The following is a 16,396-nucleotide window of genomic DNA, read 5'->3' as shown; positions in this document are numbered from 1 at the left end:
GAATAGTTTGATGAGAACCGAGCATATTCACTGCCCTCCCCAAGCCAGAGAACATTTCGGGCAGCTGAGCATCTGTTAAGGGGAGGGGAATATTTGCAGCCCTAGAACTTGGTACACGATTAGAATTCCCATCATAGAACCCTGCTGCAGCGTTTATGTTTCATTCCCTGAAAGTTTGGACAACAGAGGGTAATCTACCCTACATGGACGTTTAATCCCATTTCCTGACATCGTTTCTGACGCTTGCTTTGTTTATAGATAAGTCTGGACCCCTTTGGTGCAGAGGTACCAAAACAGCATCTATTTGAAAGAACGATCCTTTTAAGTCAACGTTAAAAGAACATGGGAAGGAGTAGGGCCCAAACTTTCTTTTGTTTTGTTCTTTTAAAGCAAATTTCTGTTTCTTATTTTGGAAAATCTATGCACAATGCTGGCTGAAATCCCTGAAGCCAAGCTGAAGGATGAAGGAGGAGGAGGAGGAGAAAAGGAGGAGAATAAGGAAGAGAAGGAGAATAAGGAGGAGGAGGGGGAGGAGGAGAAGGAGTGATGGAAGAAGAAGAAACAGTGAAAACGGTACACTGGAAATCTTCTTGGTCTCTGAGGTTCCACTGGACAGGTCTTTATATTATCTAGCAGGTCTTTATATTATTTACCCCTTTGGAAAGCTGCATCCGAAACATTAACACCATCCTTAAGGTTGCCAGCCTCCAGGTGGTGGCTGGAGATCTCCCGCTAGTACAACTGATCTCCAGGAGGTAGAGATAGTCCACCTGGAGAAAATGGCCCCTTTGGTAGGTTGTCTCTATGGGATGATACCCCAATGAGGTCCCTTTCCTCCCCAAACCCCACCCACCACAGGCTCCACCCCCAAAAGCTCCAGGTATTTCCCAACCCAGAGCTGACAACCCTAACCATAAGAACATAAGAAAGGGCCTGCTGGATCAGACCCAGGCCCATCAAATCCAGGAGTCTGTTCACACAGTGGCCAACCAGGTGCCTCTAGGAAGCCACTAACAAGACGAGTGCAGCAGCACCATCCTGCCTGTGTTCCACCGCACCCAAAATAATAGGCATGCTCCTCTGATACTAGAGAGAATTGGTATGCAGCATGACCAGTATCCATTCTAACTAATAACCATGAATACCCCTCTCCTCCATGAATATGTCCACTCCCCTCTTAAAGCCCTCCAAGCTGGTAGCCATCACCACATCCTGGGGCAGGGAGTTCCACAATTTAACTATGCGTTGTGTGAAAAAAATACTTCCTTTTATCTGTTTTGAATCTCTCACCCTCCAGCTTTAGCAGATGACCCCGTGTTCTAGTATTATGGGAGAGGGAGAAAAACGTCTCCCTGTCCCCTCTCTCCAAACCATGCCTAATTCTATAGACCTCTATCATGTCTCCCCTTAACTGCCTTCTTTCCACGCTAAACAGCCCTAAGCGTCTTAACCGCTCCTCATAGGGCAGCTGCTGTAGTCTCCTAACCATCCCTCATCTAATACCACTGGATACCAGTGTGAGATTATAGGAGGTTTTGCAAGGTTTAGTTGATTCAATTTGAGTGGCATTTACCATTCAAAGTCTTTTGTGGCCGTTATACAAAAGGGTCAGGTTTGACCAGACAGCTTGCCGAACCCGATCAGCAGGCCCCGAAGTCTGCAGCGGCTGGTTTACAAACGCAAACAAGTGATTTAGAAATATGAGCCACTCACCTGTTTAGTGGGGACATGTTTTGGGGGGTGGGGGATCATTTCGCAATGAAGCATTCTTTGGATTTAAAATGTGAAGTTACGCCAGATTACTGGAACAGCTGTCTGAACCAGCTGGGCTCTGCTCCTTGAACACTTTTTTAAAAAAAATCCCTGATGGGGAATGTATCAGTTTTTATAGAGAGTCCAAATTTAAGACCATCCTTCCTGTCGGAAAGTAAACACGAGCACAGATATGTAAATTGCCGAGGCCTGGTCCCAGCCAGCATTCCCACCCGATGATAATGCAGAAAAAGAAATCTTGTAAACAGACAGAAAAGATCTCTGCCTGCTGATATTCCTCCTTCCCTGAACATGAATCTTAGCCCAAAGGAATCTTGGGATCTCCCATGCACATGGCTGCACATGATGCAGCAGTGTGATGCAGTAGCTAAAAAGGCAAATGTGATTTTGAAGACGAGTTAGTTTTTATATGCCAACTTTCTCTCCCACTTAAGGCAGAATAAAACCGGCTAACAATCTCCTTCCAGCGTGGTATGGTGGTTAAGAGTGGTAGTTTGGGGCGGTGGCGTCTGATCTGGAGAACCGGGCTTGATTCCCCACTCCTCCACATGAGCGGCGGAGGCTAATCTGGTGAACCGGGTTGGTTTCCCCACTCCTCCACATGCAGCCAGCTGGGTGACCTTGGGCTAGTCACAGCTCTCTCAGCCCAACCCACCTCACAGAGTGTCTGTTGTGGGGAGGGGAAGGAAAGGTGATTGTAAGCCGGTTTGAGTCTCCCTTAAATGGTAGAGAAAGTCGGTATATAAAAACCAACTCTTCTTCTTCTTCTTCCTTTCCCCTCCCCACAACAGACACCCTGTGAGGTAGGCAGAGGTTAAGAGAGTTCTAAGAGAGCTGTGACTAGCTCAAGGTCACTCAGCTGGCTTCTCATGGAGGAGTGGGGAAACCAACCTGGATCACCAGATTAGTGTCCGCCATTCAGGTGGAGGAGTGGGGAATCGAACCCGGTTCTCCAGATCAGAGTCCACCGCTCCAAACCACTGCTCTTAACCACTACACCACATTGGCTCTTTTGGGCCGCATCAACAGCAGTTTAGTGTCCAGATCAAGGGAAGGGGTAGTATTGCTTTACTCAGCTCTGGTTAGACCTCACCTAGAGAACTGTGTTCAGTTTTGGGCACCACAGTTTAAGAAAGACGCAGACAAGCTGGAACGTGTCCAGAGGAGGGTAACAAAGATGGTGAGGGGTCTGGAGACCAAGTCCTGTGAGGAAAGGCTGAAAGAGCTCGGTAGTTTATCCTGGAGTGTTGTGTGGACCTGACAGCCACTGGTCCTGATCCAACTTTCTGGGGCAACAGAAAACAACTCAAAAAACTCTGTCTCAGGCTGAGGTCTTTCACATCAACTACTGCCTGGTCCTTTTGAACTGGAGATGCCCGGGACTGAACCTGGGACCTTCTGCAATCCAAGCAGATGATCTTCCACTGAGCCACAGTCCATCCCCTCATGCTTAATGCTTTCCCCGGAAGATTTTTCCGCAGCAGTGATCCCATAAGGTAGTCAAATGGTTTGTGTTTTACTTTCCTACAACTTTCTTGAATGGCATCGGAAGGATGTCACCTCTACTGTTCCAGATTTGGGTACCAAAAGAGGCTGCCAACAATTGGTTCTGTTACCTCATCGGGGTACATGTACAGACCAATCCTCAGTCTCACTGAGTGAACAACCCGCATTTTTGGACCAGAAAGAGTCCTGAGAAAGGATGGCCAGCAGGTGCAGTCGAGAGAATGGCAACTTGCAGAGTTGGCTTGTTTGTGGGCTTCCTAGAGGCACCTAGGGGTTGGCCACTGTGTGAACAGACTGCTGGACTTGATGGACCTTGGTCTGATCCAGCAGGGCCTTTCTTCTGTTCTTCTGTGCATGCCTATTATATCAGGTGCTGTGGGACACAGGCAGGACAATGCTGCTGCAGTTGTCTTGTTTGTGGGCTTCCTAGAGGCACCTGGTTGGCCACTGTGTGAACAGAATGCTGGGCTTGATGGACCTTGGTCTGATCCAGCAGGACTTTCTTATGTTCTTATGGCTTTGCCATCGTTGGACAGCAGAGAGAAGCTCCTGAACTCAGAACCGCAGCCTGAGGATGGAACGAACCCTACCTGGCAGTAGGTTGGAGACTTGGGGTCCACGTCAACCGTGGCTAAGTAGTCCGGCTTCTGGATTCCAGTGGTCCTGTAGATACAGGGCAGGTACACAATCTCTTCCCTGGGACCTGTCCAAAAACAAAGATCTGGCATAAGCAGTCAAGAAAGCCAGTGTGGTGTAGTGGTTAGCATGTCAGACTAGGATCTGGGAGGCCCAGATTCGAATCCCCCCCTGCGCCATCTAAGCTTGCTAGGTGACCGTAGGCCAGTCACACACTGTCAGCCTGACATACCTCGCAGAGTTGTTGTCAAGGGCAAAATTGGAAGAGAGGACAATGATGTAAGCTGTGCATAGGGTTGCCAGGTCCCTCTTCACAACCCATGGGAGGTTCTTGGGGCGGAGCCTGAGGAGGACGGGGTTTTGGGAGGGGAGGGGCTTCAATGTCATAGAGTCCAATGGCCAAAGCAGTCGTTTTCTCCAGGGGAACTGATCTCTATCGATTGGAGATCAGTTGTAATAGCCGGAGATCTCCAGCTAGTAGCTGGAGGTTGGCAACCCTATCTGTGTGCCTTGAACATGTTGAGAACAATGCAGTTGGAATAAAGGAAGTCAGAGCCCATGATTTCAGAATCAGAGGAGACCCCTTACCTTTCATCGCCTCCAGGGGAGTTTTGTACCCGGGACCGCACGCTCCGCATTTCGCTGCAAATTAAAAAGATGGAGAGAGGTTAAAGATCTGCAGGGGATGGTATCTGGGCCTGTCTCGGCTACATATGGCACACTTTTATGGACTATATCCCTCCTCATTTTGATTAAACGCATGTGCCCCAGGAAAAGCGCTTAGTGTGGGGTTGCCAGCTCTGGGTTGGGAAATACCTGGAGAATTTTTGGGTCGGAGCCTGAGGAGGGCGGGGGAGGGACTAGGGTTGCCAGGTCCCCCTTCACCACCGACAGGAGGTTTTGGGGGCGGAGCCTGGGGAGGGCGGGGTTTGGGGAGGGGAGGAACTTCGATGCCATAGAGTCCAATGGCCAAAGCGGCCATTTTCTCCAGGGGAACTGATCTCTATCGGCTGGAGATCAGTTGTAATAGCGGGAGATCTCCAGCTACTACCTGGAGGTTGGTAAACAAAGACAGCAGTACAAGAAGAGATTAAAGTGAATTATATTCAATTGCCTTGTTCTTACTCTATACTTATTCTACAACAAACAACATACATACAGTACAAAATATATGCATCAAAGCATTTACATTGTCTTATAGTATATAAATAACATGCATGAAGGTGCGCGTATATAAGTTGGTAATTGACAAGAAAGTTCTTGTGGTTATGTCGCTCTGTTAACTTCACAGGCGAATTGAGGCTCAGTTCCGAAGCGTCTTGTGTAGTGATTCTTAAAGATGTCACTTTCTTCAGCTTCAGCTACATGCACTTGAGTAGCTCGCAATGTCATACATATGACGTGGCCAAAGATTTTTGAGATTTTTGTACAGGGGTCTGGTTAATTGCCCTGTTTCCGTGTCCACCACATAGATCTGGGAAGAGATCCGGCAGGGGAGGATGAGTCAATTCCGCTTCTTGGTGGTGTCCCCGAAGCAACTGCTGCAGGCGTTCCACCCGTTTAACAGAAACTAGCTAGTCACATTCAAGTAAGGACTTCATTGCCTATTCAACATAGGAACTTGTTACATAACAGCCAAAGTTGGCTTCTGATGAAGACCCTTGTGGTCGAAACAGAGCAATTAAACGGACTCCTGTACAACAATCTCAAAACAATCTCCCCCAGTACCTGGAGGCTGGCAACCCTGGCTGAGTGGGACACCAGGCTGACCATTTTCTCTTGTTTGCTTTTTTAAAAAATAAGCACGTTTCTAGTCCTAATGGGCCCCGAGATAGCCTTCCAAGTATGTAGGGAACGTCTGCTGAAACCTCAAAATCCAAGATGGGAGCTGGATAGGATCTCCAGGAAGGGCTTCAAGGCCCGACATAACACACAGCTAGCAGAGGTTAAATAAATGTAATATAAAAAAAATTAAGGTTGCAGAATCCAGCTGTTTTTTGGCATGGAATTTGGATTGCTTCAGTGAATAATTTATCTTCCTTGTGAGCCCAATCCTGATTGTGGATTAGTGGCTGGATTTTTAAAATGGAGACGAATAGGGTTGCCTGGTCTCTCTTTGCAACCTGCAGGAGGTTTTTGGGGCGGAGCCTGAGGAGGGTGGGATTTTGGAAGGGGGGGACTTCAATGCCATCGAGTCCGATTGCCAAACGGCCCTTTTCTCCAGGGAAACTGATCTCTATCGGCTGGAGATCAGTTGTAATAGCGGGAGATCTCCAGCTGGTACCTGGAGGTTGGAGATCCTAGAGACAAACATCTTACTCAACACACTAAAAACATGAATCAAGACAATAAAAAAATATTGTATCCACAGAAATATAGAGCTGGAAGGGACCTCAAGGGTCACCTAATCCCACCCCTGGCACAACGCAGGAAATTTACAACTACCTCCATCTCATTCCCTCGGTGACCCACTATGCCCAGAGGAAGGCACTTATGCAATCCTGTCTGCCCTCCCTCTCCTGATCTACCTAAGTTCACAAAATCAGCCTTGCTGACAGAAGGCCATCCAGCCTCTGCTTAAATACCCCCAAAGGAGGAGAGTCCACCCCCTGCGGGTGCAGAGGAGAGCAACGAGGATGATCAGGGGCCTGGAGACTAAGTCCTATGAGGAAAGGCTGAGGGACGTGGGAATGATCGGTCTGGAGAAGAGGAGGCTGAAGGGGGACATGATTGTTCTCTTTACATCTTTGAAGGGCTGTCGCTTAGAGGAGGACAGGGATCTGTTCCTGTTTGCAGCAGAGGAGAGGACTCGCAGTAAATGGGTTTAAATTATGGGCTGAAAGGTACCAGTTGGATATTAGGAAAAACATTTTTACAGTAAGAGTTGTTCGACAGTGGAATCGGCTGCCTAGGGAGGTGGTGAGCTCCCCCTCACTGGCAGTCTTTAAGCGGAGGCTGGACAAGCACTTCTCAGGGATGCTCTAGGCTGATCCTGCACTAAACAGGGGGTTGGACTAGATGGCCTTTATGGAAAGAAGGCGGCTAAGGGGAGACATAATAGAGGTCTATAAAATTATGCATGGTTTGGGGAGAGTGGACAGGGAGAGGTTTTTCTCCCTCTCCCATAATACTAGGGTCATCTGCTAAAGCTGGAGAGCGAGAGATTCAAAACAGATAAAAGGGAATATTTTTTCACACAACGCATAGTTAAATTGTGGCACTCCCTGCCCCAGGATGTGGTGATGGCTGCCAGCTTGGAAGGCTTTAAGAGGGGAGTGGACATATTCATGGAGGAGAGGGGTATTCATGGTTATTAGTTAGAATGGATACTGGTCATGCTGCATACCTATTTTCTCCAGGGTCAGAGGAGCATGCCGAATATGTTAGGTGCTGTGGAGCACAGGCAGGATCAATGCTGCTGCAGTCCTCTTGCTTGGGGGCTTCCTGGAGGCACCTGGTTGGCCACTGTGGGAACAGACTGCTGGACTTGATGGGCCTGGGTCTGATCCAGCAGGGCCTTTCTTATGTTCTTATGTAACAGCTCCGACACAGTTGAACAGAAGTGCCGCAATCCTAAGAGACGGTGTGCATGCTGGAAGGGTAGATGGCTCCCGCCTGCCCCGGGAAAACTTGGAACAGCAGTAAATCCCATGATATCCTTCTGAATGACCCTCTAACCACCTGGCATGTCCGATGAGGAAGAACAGTGAATCGCCAGGCTGGAGACGCACAACTACACCACAACCGCTCCCCTCTCGCGTTTAAAATTTCTTGCACACGGAGTTAGGCCGACACACAGCTGCCGTCCAAAACAGCTGTCCTGCGTTGAATTTTCCACATACACCCCTGTCATATGGGAATCCAACACCCCCCCCCCCCAAAGTATTACAGGACCATTTTAGACAGAAGAAGGAGAAGAAGAGTTGGTTTTTATATGCCGACTTTATTACTTAGGGGAGAATCAAATCGGCTTACAATCACCTTCCCTTCCTTTCCCCGCAACAGACACCCTGCGAGGTAGGTGGGACAGAGAGAGCTCTAACAGCTGTAACTTGCCCAAGCTGGCTTCATGTATAGGAGTGGGGAAACCAACCCAGTTCACCAGATTAGCCTCCGCTGCTCATGTGGAGGAGGGGGGAATCAAACCCGGTTCTCCAGATCAGACTCCACCGCTCCAAACCACTGCTCTTAACCACTATACCACGCTGGCTCCCAGAATTATGTGATTTTATAAATATTCCCAGCTGTGGAGCGCTTCCAGAGCAGAAAGGGAATTTTGGCACCTGACATCCACCAGGAGCAGATTGCGGTTATTTGTGCGAATCCCGCCAGGTTGTAACTTTTATACCTGACCCCATTCCGATACTAAAGGAGAAAGATTGCCCTATAAAACCTGGAGGAGGCAGCCGCTGACACGCAAGCCCTTGGTGAGGTTATAACGGTCAAACATTCTAGGACCGTGCTGTTCCAGACTCCACAGAACATCTTCCCAAATGTCTCTTTAGCAAAGGAACCCCTCCAGCATTTTTATGGATCTCCAGTGTGTGGCATGGGGCATTGGGTTGCCAGCTTCCAGGTAGTAGCTGGAGATCTCCTGCTGTTACAACCGATCTCCAGCCGATACGAGATCAGTTCCCCTGGAGAAAACGGCGGCTTTAGCAATTGGACTCTGTGGCATTGAAGTCCCTCCCCTCCCCAAACCCCGCCCTCCTCAGGCCCTGCCCCCAAAATCTCCAGGTATTTTCCAACCCGGAGTTGGCGACCTTACAGGGGACCCTGGAAATGACCTAGGAATCCTCGGGGTTGGAAAGGAAAATGGGTCAGGGAAACCAGCCTGTCTTTTGTAGAAGCTTACCTGCCTACAGATTGTTGATAAGCTAGATTCAAGTCAGGTAGCAAAGAAGGAGGAAGAGGAGGAGAAAAAGAAGAGGAGGAGGAGGGAGAGGGAGGGAAGGAGGGAATGAGCTAAGGGGGCTAGTGGTGGGCATCAGAGGGGGGGCTGGGTACTTTCTTTCCAGGGCCCCCCAAAACCTGGTACTGGCTCAGCTTCTGTCAGCAATGCTGATTCTATGACCTTGGGCAGAACATGAGAGGGAGGGCATCTTGGGCATCTTCTGGGCATGGAGGAGGGGTCACTGGGGGTGTGGAGGGGAGGTAGTTGTAAATTTCCTGCATTGTGCAGGGGGACTAGATGACCCTGGTGGTCCCTTCCAACTCTATGATTCTATGAATCTATTATTCCCTTACTTGGGTTTATTCAGAATGCAGTTTTGCAAACCTCGATTGCTATCATTGTCTCTTTCTCTCTCTTTAAGAAGAAGAAGAGTTGGTTTTTATATGCCAATTTTATCTACCTTTTAAGGAGAATCAAACTAGTTTACAATCTCCTTCCCTTCCTCTCCCCACAACCTTGTGAGGTCAGTGGAGCTCAGGGAGTTTAAAGAGAACTGTGACTAGCCCAAGGTCACCCAGCAGGCTTCACATGGAGGAGTGAGAAATCAAACCCAGTTCTCCAGATTAGAGTCCACCGCTCTTAACTATAACACCACGCTGGCATTCTTAAAAAAAAAAAGATCCACGCACATTTGCTTCCAGCATAACAGGCCTGAGATCCAGCATGGTGTAGTGGTTAAGAGGGGCAGACTCTAATCCGGAGAACCAGGTTCAATTCCCCACTCCTCCACTTGAAGCCTGCTGGGTGACCTTGGGCCAGTCACAGTTCTCTCTGAACTCTCTCAGCCCACACGGAGGCAGGCAATGGCAAACTGCCTCCGAATGTCTCTTGCCTTGAAAACCCTGTGGGGTCACCTAAGTCAGCTGTGAGTTGGGGGCACTTTCACCCACCACAATACTCCTGCTTATCCGTGTCCGCTTGCAGGCATTTATGTGCAGCTGCCTCCCAAGACCCTTTATCTGTTGCGCAAAATAAGCAAGCAGGCTGGGGCTTATCTGGGAGCACTGAAGGTGCCCATAAGGCGCGATCGGTTTTGCCACAACAGGCTCGTGTGTACAGCCGCCCGTACAAAATGTGGGCAGCCCATGAGCCACAGTAGCGTGTTTGACTTAATAAGTAATGTATTGGAGGAGACAGGAGACTCAAATGGCTTCGGCAACTGCAAGGAGCGGAGCTAAACTGTGTGAAGGGCCATGTCCCAACAATGGTTGCGTCATAAACTCACTTGCTCGATCAGCAATACTTGAATTGTCAGCAAAAGAAGCAGGGTGGGTCGCGGGAGGGAAGGTTACCATAGGGAACGCACATTCCCTCGACTATCCCAAAAAATTGAAATATCCAGGGAACACATCTGCCCGGTGATGGTTTTCCATGTTCCCTCTGTTGGCCCCGCAAATGCTTAGAACATAAGAACATAAGGAAAGCCCTGCTGGATCAGACCCAGGCCCATCTAGTCCAGACATCTGTTCACACAGTGGCCAATCAGGGGCCTCCAGGAAGCAAGACGGCTGCAGCAGCATTTATCCTGCCTGTGATCCAAAGCACCAGATATAATAGGCATGCTCCTCTGAAACTGGAGAGAATAGGTACGCATCATGACTAGTAGCCATGAATACCTCTCTCCTCCATGAACATGTCCACTCTGCTCTTAAAGCCTTCCAAGTTGGCAGCCATCACCACATCCTGGGGCAGGGAGTTCCACAATTTAACTCTGCATTGTGTGAAAAAATACTTCCTTTTATCTGTTTTTAATCTCTCACCCTCCATCTTCAGCAGATGATCCCGCATTCTGGTATTATAGAATCATAGCATCATAGAGTTGGAAGGGACCACCAGGGCCATCAAGTCCAACCCTCTGAACAATGGATGTTCACAACTACCTCCCCCCTCCAGTGACCAGAAGTTGGCCAAGATGCCCTCCCTCTCATCATCTGCCTAAGAGAGGAAGCTTTTCTCCCTGTTTATGGAAGGGACCTAGTGACCAGAAGTTGGCCAAGATGCCCTCCCTCTCATCATCTGCCTAAGAGAGGAAGCTTTTCTCCCTGTTTATGGAAGGGAGCATTCCACATGATAGTTTCCCATACAATTTATTTGCCCCCACCTGCCTGCAGTGCCGTTGGGGGGTTGTTTCAGGCTTTTACAAAAATAGGTAATCAACATGATAGCATTATGCTGCAGTGGTTTGTCAATTGCCGGATATAAATTATAGCAATATGTCAATTACATTTTGGCAGCTTAAACTTTTTTTTTTTTTTTGCCATCAAGTCACAGCTGACTTATGGTGACCCCGTAGGGTTCTCAAGGCAAACGATGTTCAGAGGTGTTTTGCCAGTGCCTTCCTCTGCAGAGCAACCCTGGACTTCCTTGGTGGTCTCCCATCCAAATACTCACCAGGGCCGACTCTGCTTAGCTTAGCTTCTGAGATCTGATGAGATGGGACCAGGCCAGGCCACCCATGTAAGAGCAGAGACAAACAGAGGCGGTTTGCCATTACCTGCCTCTGCGTAGCAACCTTGGACTTCCTTGGTGGTCTTCCATCCAAGTACCAACCAGGGATGAACCTACTTAGCTTCCAAGATCTGATGAGATTGGGCTAGCTTAGGCCATCCAGGTCAGGGCTGAATGAGGTGCTTTGCCATTACTTGCCTCTGCGCAGTGCCGGATTTATGTATAAGCTAAACAAGCTATAGCGTAGGGCCCCACTCTCTTGGGCCCCCCAAAAAATTTAAAGGAAATAATAATTATTTTACTATTAATATACTTCTTCTTAATTGTATTTCAGTTCAACAATTACTTTGATAAAATACATATTTTGTTATGTGCAAATAGCTTTAGATACCTATTAGGTCCATAAATTACCATATAGCATATATGCAACACAAAAAACAGCGACAGTTTGTTGTTGACAAAGGACAGCTGGACATATAAAGGGCCCCATTACCTTCAATAGCTAAGGACCTCATCAAACCTAAATCCGGCCCTGCCTCTGCGTAACAACCCTGGCTTTCCTTGGTGGTCTCCCATCCAAGTACTATCCAGGGCTAACCCTGCCTAGCTTCTGAGATCTGATGAGATCTGGCTAGCCTGGGGCTATTCAGGTCAGGGCTCAGGGTACGTAGGCATCCACAAAAACCAGTGAACGTTCTAATACAAAATTGATATGACTAATAACTTCTTCTCAGAAAAAAGGAATAACTGGACACACCCAGAACATCTGTTTGAGGGACGCACCCGGTGAGTTGCAACACCGATTAGACACTTTACTCAATCCTTTGCTAAAGAGTCGCCGTGGTGTCCAGTATATCTTGACAATCATTTTTTTGCTGAATAAGTCTCAATTTAAGATCCATGGAGAGAGCAGGTATAAACTTAAGGCCATATCTCATTGCTTTGGCAAAATAGAAGAAGAGTGGGTTTTATACCCCACTTTTCTCTACCTTTAAGGAGTCTCAAAGCAGCTTACAATCTCCTTCCCTTCCTCTCCCCACAACAGACACTTTGTGAGGTAGGTGGGGCTGAAGGAGTTTGGAGAAAACTGTGACTGGCCCAAGGTCACCCAGCAGGCTTCATGTGGAGGAGTGGGGAATCAAACCCAGTTCACCAGATTAGAGTCCACCGCTCATGTGGTGGAGTGGGGCATCAAACCCGGTTCTCCAGATCAGACTCCACCACTCTTAACCACTACACCACGCTGGCTCTCCAGGTCCTTATGCCATTCATTCCTGAGACCCTACATATCTTATTTATTAATCGACATCAGATATTTATAGACAAATTTGGCAGGTTTTGTTTTCTGCCTTGATTGAATTAAGAGTTTCCAGGAGCAAAGAGGACTCGGAGGCACTTAATGCCGCAGGGCCATAATACCGTACATCTAGCCTGGGCCATTCAGGTCAGGGCCCTACCGTCTAGGCCAGCCGATTTTAATGACTGGAGTATCTCGGAACAAGACGGCCTTCTAAAAGGTGTCAGGGCTGCTTTTACAAGCCAGCTTCTCCTAACCGTGTGACGTGAAAATATTCTTGGCTGCGGTGAAGAGAAAAGTCAGGCCCAGGAGTGGCTGGGTATTCATGACTAAACCCGTCCCTTTCCTTTCAGCAGGACTGAAGTGTGACCCTGGCCCCGATCCAATGCACACTTGCTTGAGAATAATCCCTTACTGAACCTGGGCTGAACTTTTCTCTGGATCAGGTCCAATACGCTCTGGAGCCTTCCTCCCCTTTTCATTGTGTGAGTGTACAGCAGGGGTGGGGAACGTCAGGCCCGGGGGCCGTTTAAGGCCCACGAAATCATTTGGTCTGGCCCTTCATGGGTCCTGGCAGATCTCTAGCTCAGAAGGATCTAAGACTGGCAATCTGCCCACTCCTGCAGACAGAAATAGCCTCTATTCAAGGCGGAACCTTCTTTCCCCCTTGCAGAAGAGTCGTTAGCTATGGAGCTGCTAGGACTGCCCAAGAAACTGGGTTAACCCTTTCCCACCTGGGCTGTGGAGAAACATATTCCTTCTGTACTACAAGAGGGCTGGGGGCGGAAGTGGCGACAATGGAGGGGTTAAAGGCCAGAATGTGCGGCCCGCAAATGATGTTATAAATATCTAAATGGCCCTTGGCAGAAAAAAGGTTCCCCACCCCTGGTGTACAGGGAAGGGGGAGGCTTGGCTTCACCTGCTTTGGTCGCTGCCCGTGCAATCCTATGCAAGGACAGTCTAGTCCAGTGGTTCCCAAAGTGGGCAGTACCACCCCCTGGGGGGGTGGGATTACCTAGGGGGGCACAAAGAGGCAAGAGAGCAGCAGGGTGGGGCGCTAGAGGTGGACCCCTTCAACTGTGTTGTTCACTAATTCACAATCGATCAAGCTACGGCACCATGCTGGCAAATTTGGTGGAAACTATCAGAATTTTTCCCCCAGGCTTGGAAGAGCTGGTAGCACTGGATCGAGTCCATCAGTTTGGTTGAATAAATTTCAACTAAAAAGTTTTCATTTGATTTGGAATAGACGTGCAACTAATTGTTATTGTTTTGAAATTTTATTATTATTTTCTTTAGTGAGTCATGCAAACCCCTGTTTTGAATAACGCTTTTTATAGGGTAGGGTAGGGTAGGGTAGGGTAGAGAAGGGGGCGCTGGGGTTGAGTTTGTGGAACCAAGGGGGGGGCGGCCCGAAAAGCAGAGGCTCCCCCACTGAGCCCCAGCCCCTCCCCAGGGCTCTCCAGGGTCTCAGGCGGAGGTCTTTCCCATCACCTCCTTGCCTGGCCCCTCGAACCGGAGATGCTGCCGGGGGTGGCACCTGGGACCTCCCGCATGCCAAGCAGGGGCTCCCCCACTGAGCCCCAGCCCCTCTCCAGGGTCTCAGGCGGAGGTCTTTCCCATCACCTCCTTGCCTGGCCCCTCTAACCGGAGATGCTGCCGGGGGTGGCACCTGGGACCTCCTGCATGCCAAGCAGGGGCTCCCCCACTGAGCCCCAGCCCCTCTCCAGGGTCTCAGGAGGAGGTCTTTCCCATCACCTCCTTGCCTGGCCCCTCTAACTGGAGATGCTGCCGGGGATGGCACCTGGGACCTCCCGCATGCCAAGCAGGGGCTCCCCCACTGAGCCCCAGCCCCTCTCCAGGGTCTCAGGCGGAGGTCTTTCCCATCACCTCCTTGCCTGGCCCCTCTAACTGGAGATGCTGCCGGGGATGGCACCTGGGACCTCCTGCATGCCAAGCAGGGGCTCCCCCACTGAGCCCCAGCCCCTCTCCAGGGTCTCAGGCGGAGGTCTTTCCCATCACCTCCTTGCCTGGCCCCTCTAACTGGAGATGCTGCCGGGGATGGCACCTGGGACCTCCCGCATGCCAAGCAGGGGCTCCCCCACTGAGCCCCAGCCCCTCTCCAGGGTCTCAGGCGGAGGTCTTTCCCATCACCTCCTTGCCTGGCCCCTCTAACTGGAGATGCTGCCGGGGATGGCACCTGGGACCTCCCGCATGCCAAGCAGGGGCTCCCCCACTGAGCCCCAGCCCCTCTCCAGGGTCTCAGGCGGAGGTCTTTCCCATCACCTCCTTGCCTGGCCCCTCTAACTGGAGATGCTGCCGGGGATGGCACCTGGGACCTCCTGCATGCCAAGCAGGGGCTCCCCCACTGAGCCCCAGCCCCTCTCCAGGGTCTCAGGCGGAGGTCTTTCCCATCACCTCCTTGCCTGGCCCCTCTAACCGGAGATGCTGCCGGGGGTGGCACCTGGGACCTCCTGCATGCCAAGCAGGGGCTCCCCCACTGAGCCCCAGCCCCTCTCCAGGGTCTCAGGAGGAGGTCTTTCCCATCACCTCCTTGCCTGGCCCCTCTAACTGGAGATGCTGCCGGGGATGGCACCTGGGACCTCCCGCATGCCAAGCAGGGGCTCCCCCACTGAGCCCCAGCCCCTCTCCAGGGTCTCAGGCGGAGGTCTTTCCCATCACCTCCTTGCCTGGCCCCTCTAACTGGAGATGCTGCCGGGGATGGCACCTGGGACCTCCTGCATGCCAAGCAGGGGCTCCCCCACTGAGCCCCAGCCCCTCTCCAGGGTCTCAGGCGGAGGTCTTTCCCATCACCTCCTTGCCTGGCCCCTCTAACTGGAGATGCTGCCGGGGATGGCACCTGGGACCTCCCGCATGCCAAGCAGGGGCTCCCCCACTGAGCCCCAGCCCCTCTCCAGGGTCTCAGGCGGAGGTCTTTCCCATCACCTCCTTGCCTGGCCCCTCTAACTGGAGATGCTGCCGGGGATGGCACCTGGGACCTCCCGCATGCCAAGCAGGGGCTCCCCCACTGAGCCCCAGCCCCTCTCCAGGGTCTCAGGCGGAGGTCTTTCCCATCACCTCCTTGCCTGGCCCCTCTAACCGGAGATGCTGCCGGGGATGGCACCTGGGACCTTCTGCATGCCAAGCAGGGGCTCCCCCACTGAGCCCCAGCCCCTCTCCAGGGTCTCAGGCGGAGGTCTTTCCCATCACCTCCTTGCCTGGCCCCTCTAACCGGAGATGCTGCCGGGGGTGGCACCTGGGACCTCCCGCATGCCAAGCAGGGGTTCCCCCACTGAGCCACGGCCCCGGATCGCGCGCAGCTGGGTTTTTCCAGGGAAACGTCTCTGGTTTCCAGGAGGAAGGGGGTTTGTGGGCTGCAGGTCCGCCAGATCACCCCCCACCCCACCCCACCCACCCCAGATTCAGGCAAGGGGCTTTTCCAGCCGCGGGCAGCGCTGGCCGGCGTGCGGCTTACCCATCCCGCCGGGCTCGGTCCCTTCCAGTCTCCTCGGGAGGAGGGAGCGTCTCTCGCCCAGCAACTCGGAGGGGTCATCGGTGCCAGCTGCGGGGAGGAGCGGAGGCGGGCTTGGGGGGCGGGGGGGAGGGAGGGGTCCCGGCGGCCAGTCCCTGCCCGGGAAGCAGAGGAGGGAAGGCTCTTCTTTGCTTGGCAGCACGCCTGGGCTGCTCCCCTTGCCAAAAAACCCCAAACCCTCCCACTTGTCCACCAGAGCAGCATTTCCCAGAGGTGCAAAAAATATTGGTTCTTGCAGGTTATCCGGGCA

At 51.2% G+C, this 16,396-nt stretch overlaps 1 protein-coding gene across 1 annotated transcript in view; it reads right to left on the bottom strand.

Moving 5' to 3' along the window:
* LOC130480184 (methanethiol oxidase-like) overlaps window positions 1-16,093 on the bottom strand; it is a 31,533-nt gene extending 15,440 nt beyond the window's left edge. The window contains exons 1-3 of the mRNA XM_056852626.1: window positions 16,090-16,093; window positions 4,504-4,557; window positions 3,870-3,982 (exon numbers count right to left, since the gene is read on the bottom strand). Coding sequence (XP_056708604.1) covers window positions 3,870-3,982; window positions 4,504-4,557; window positions 16,090-16,093 — 171 coding nt within the window. The remainder of the gene's footprint in view (window positions 1-3,869; window positions 3,983-4,503; window positions 4,558-16,089) is intronic.
* Window positions 16,094-16,396: the final 303 nt, after the last annotated feature.

Source organism: Euleptes europaea, chromosome 7 (assembly GCF_029931775.1).
Source record: "Euleptes europaea isolate rEulEur1 chromosome 7, rEulEur1.hap1, whole genome shotgun sequence".
Classification (NCBI taxonomy): Eukaryota; Metazoa; Chordata; class Lepidosauria; order Squamata; family Sphaerodactylidae; genus Euleptes; species Euleptes europaea.
Note: the sequence above shows the minus strand (reverse complement) of the source record. Positions and strands in the feature narration are given on the sequence as shown.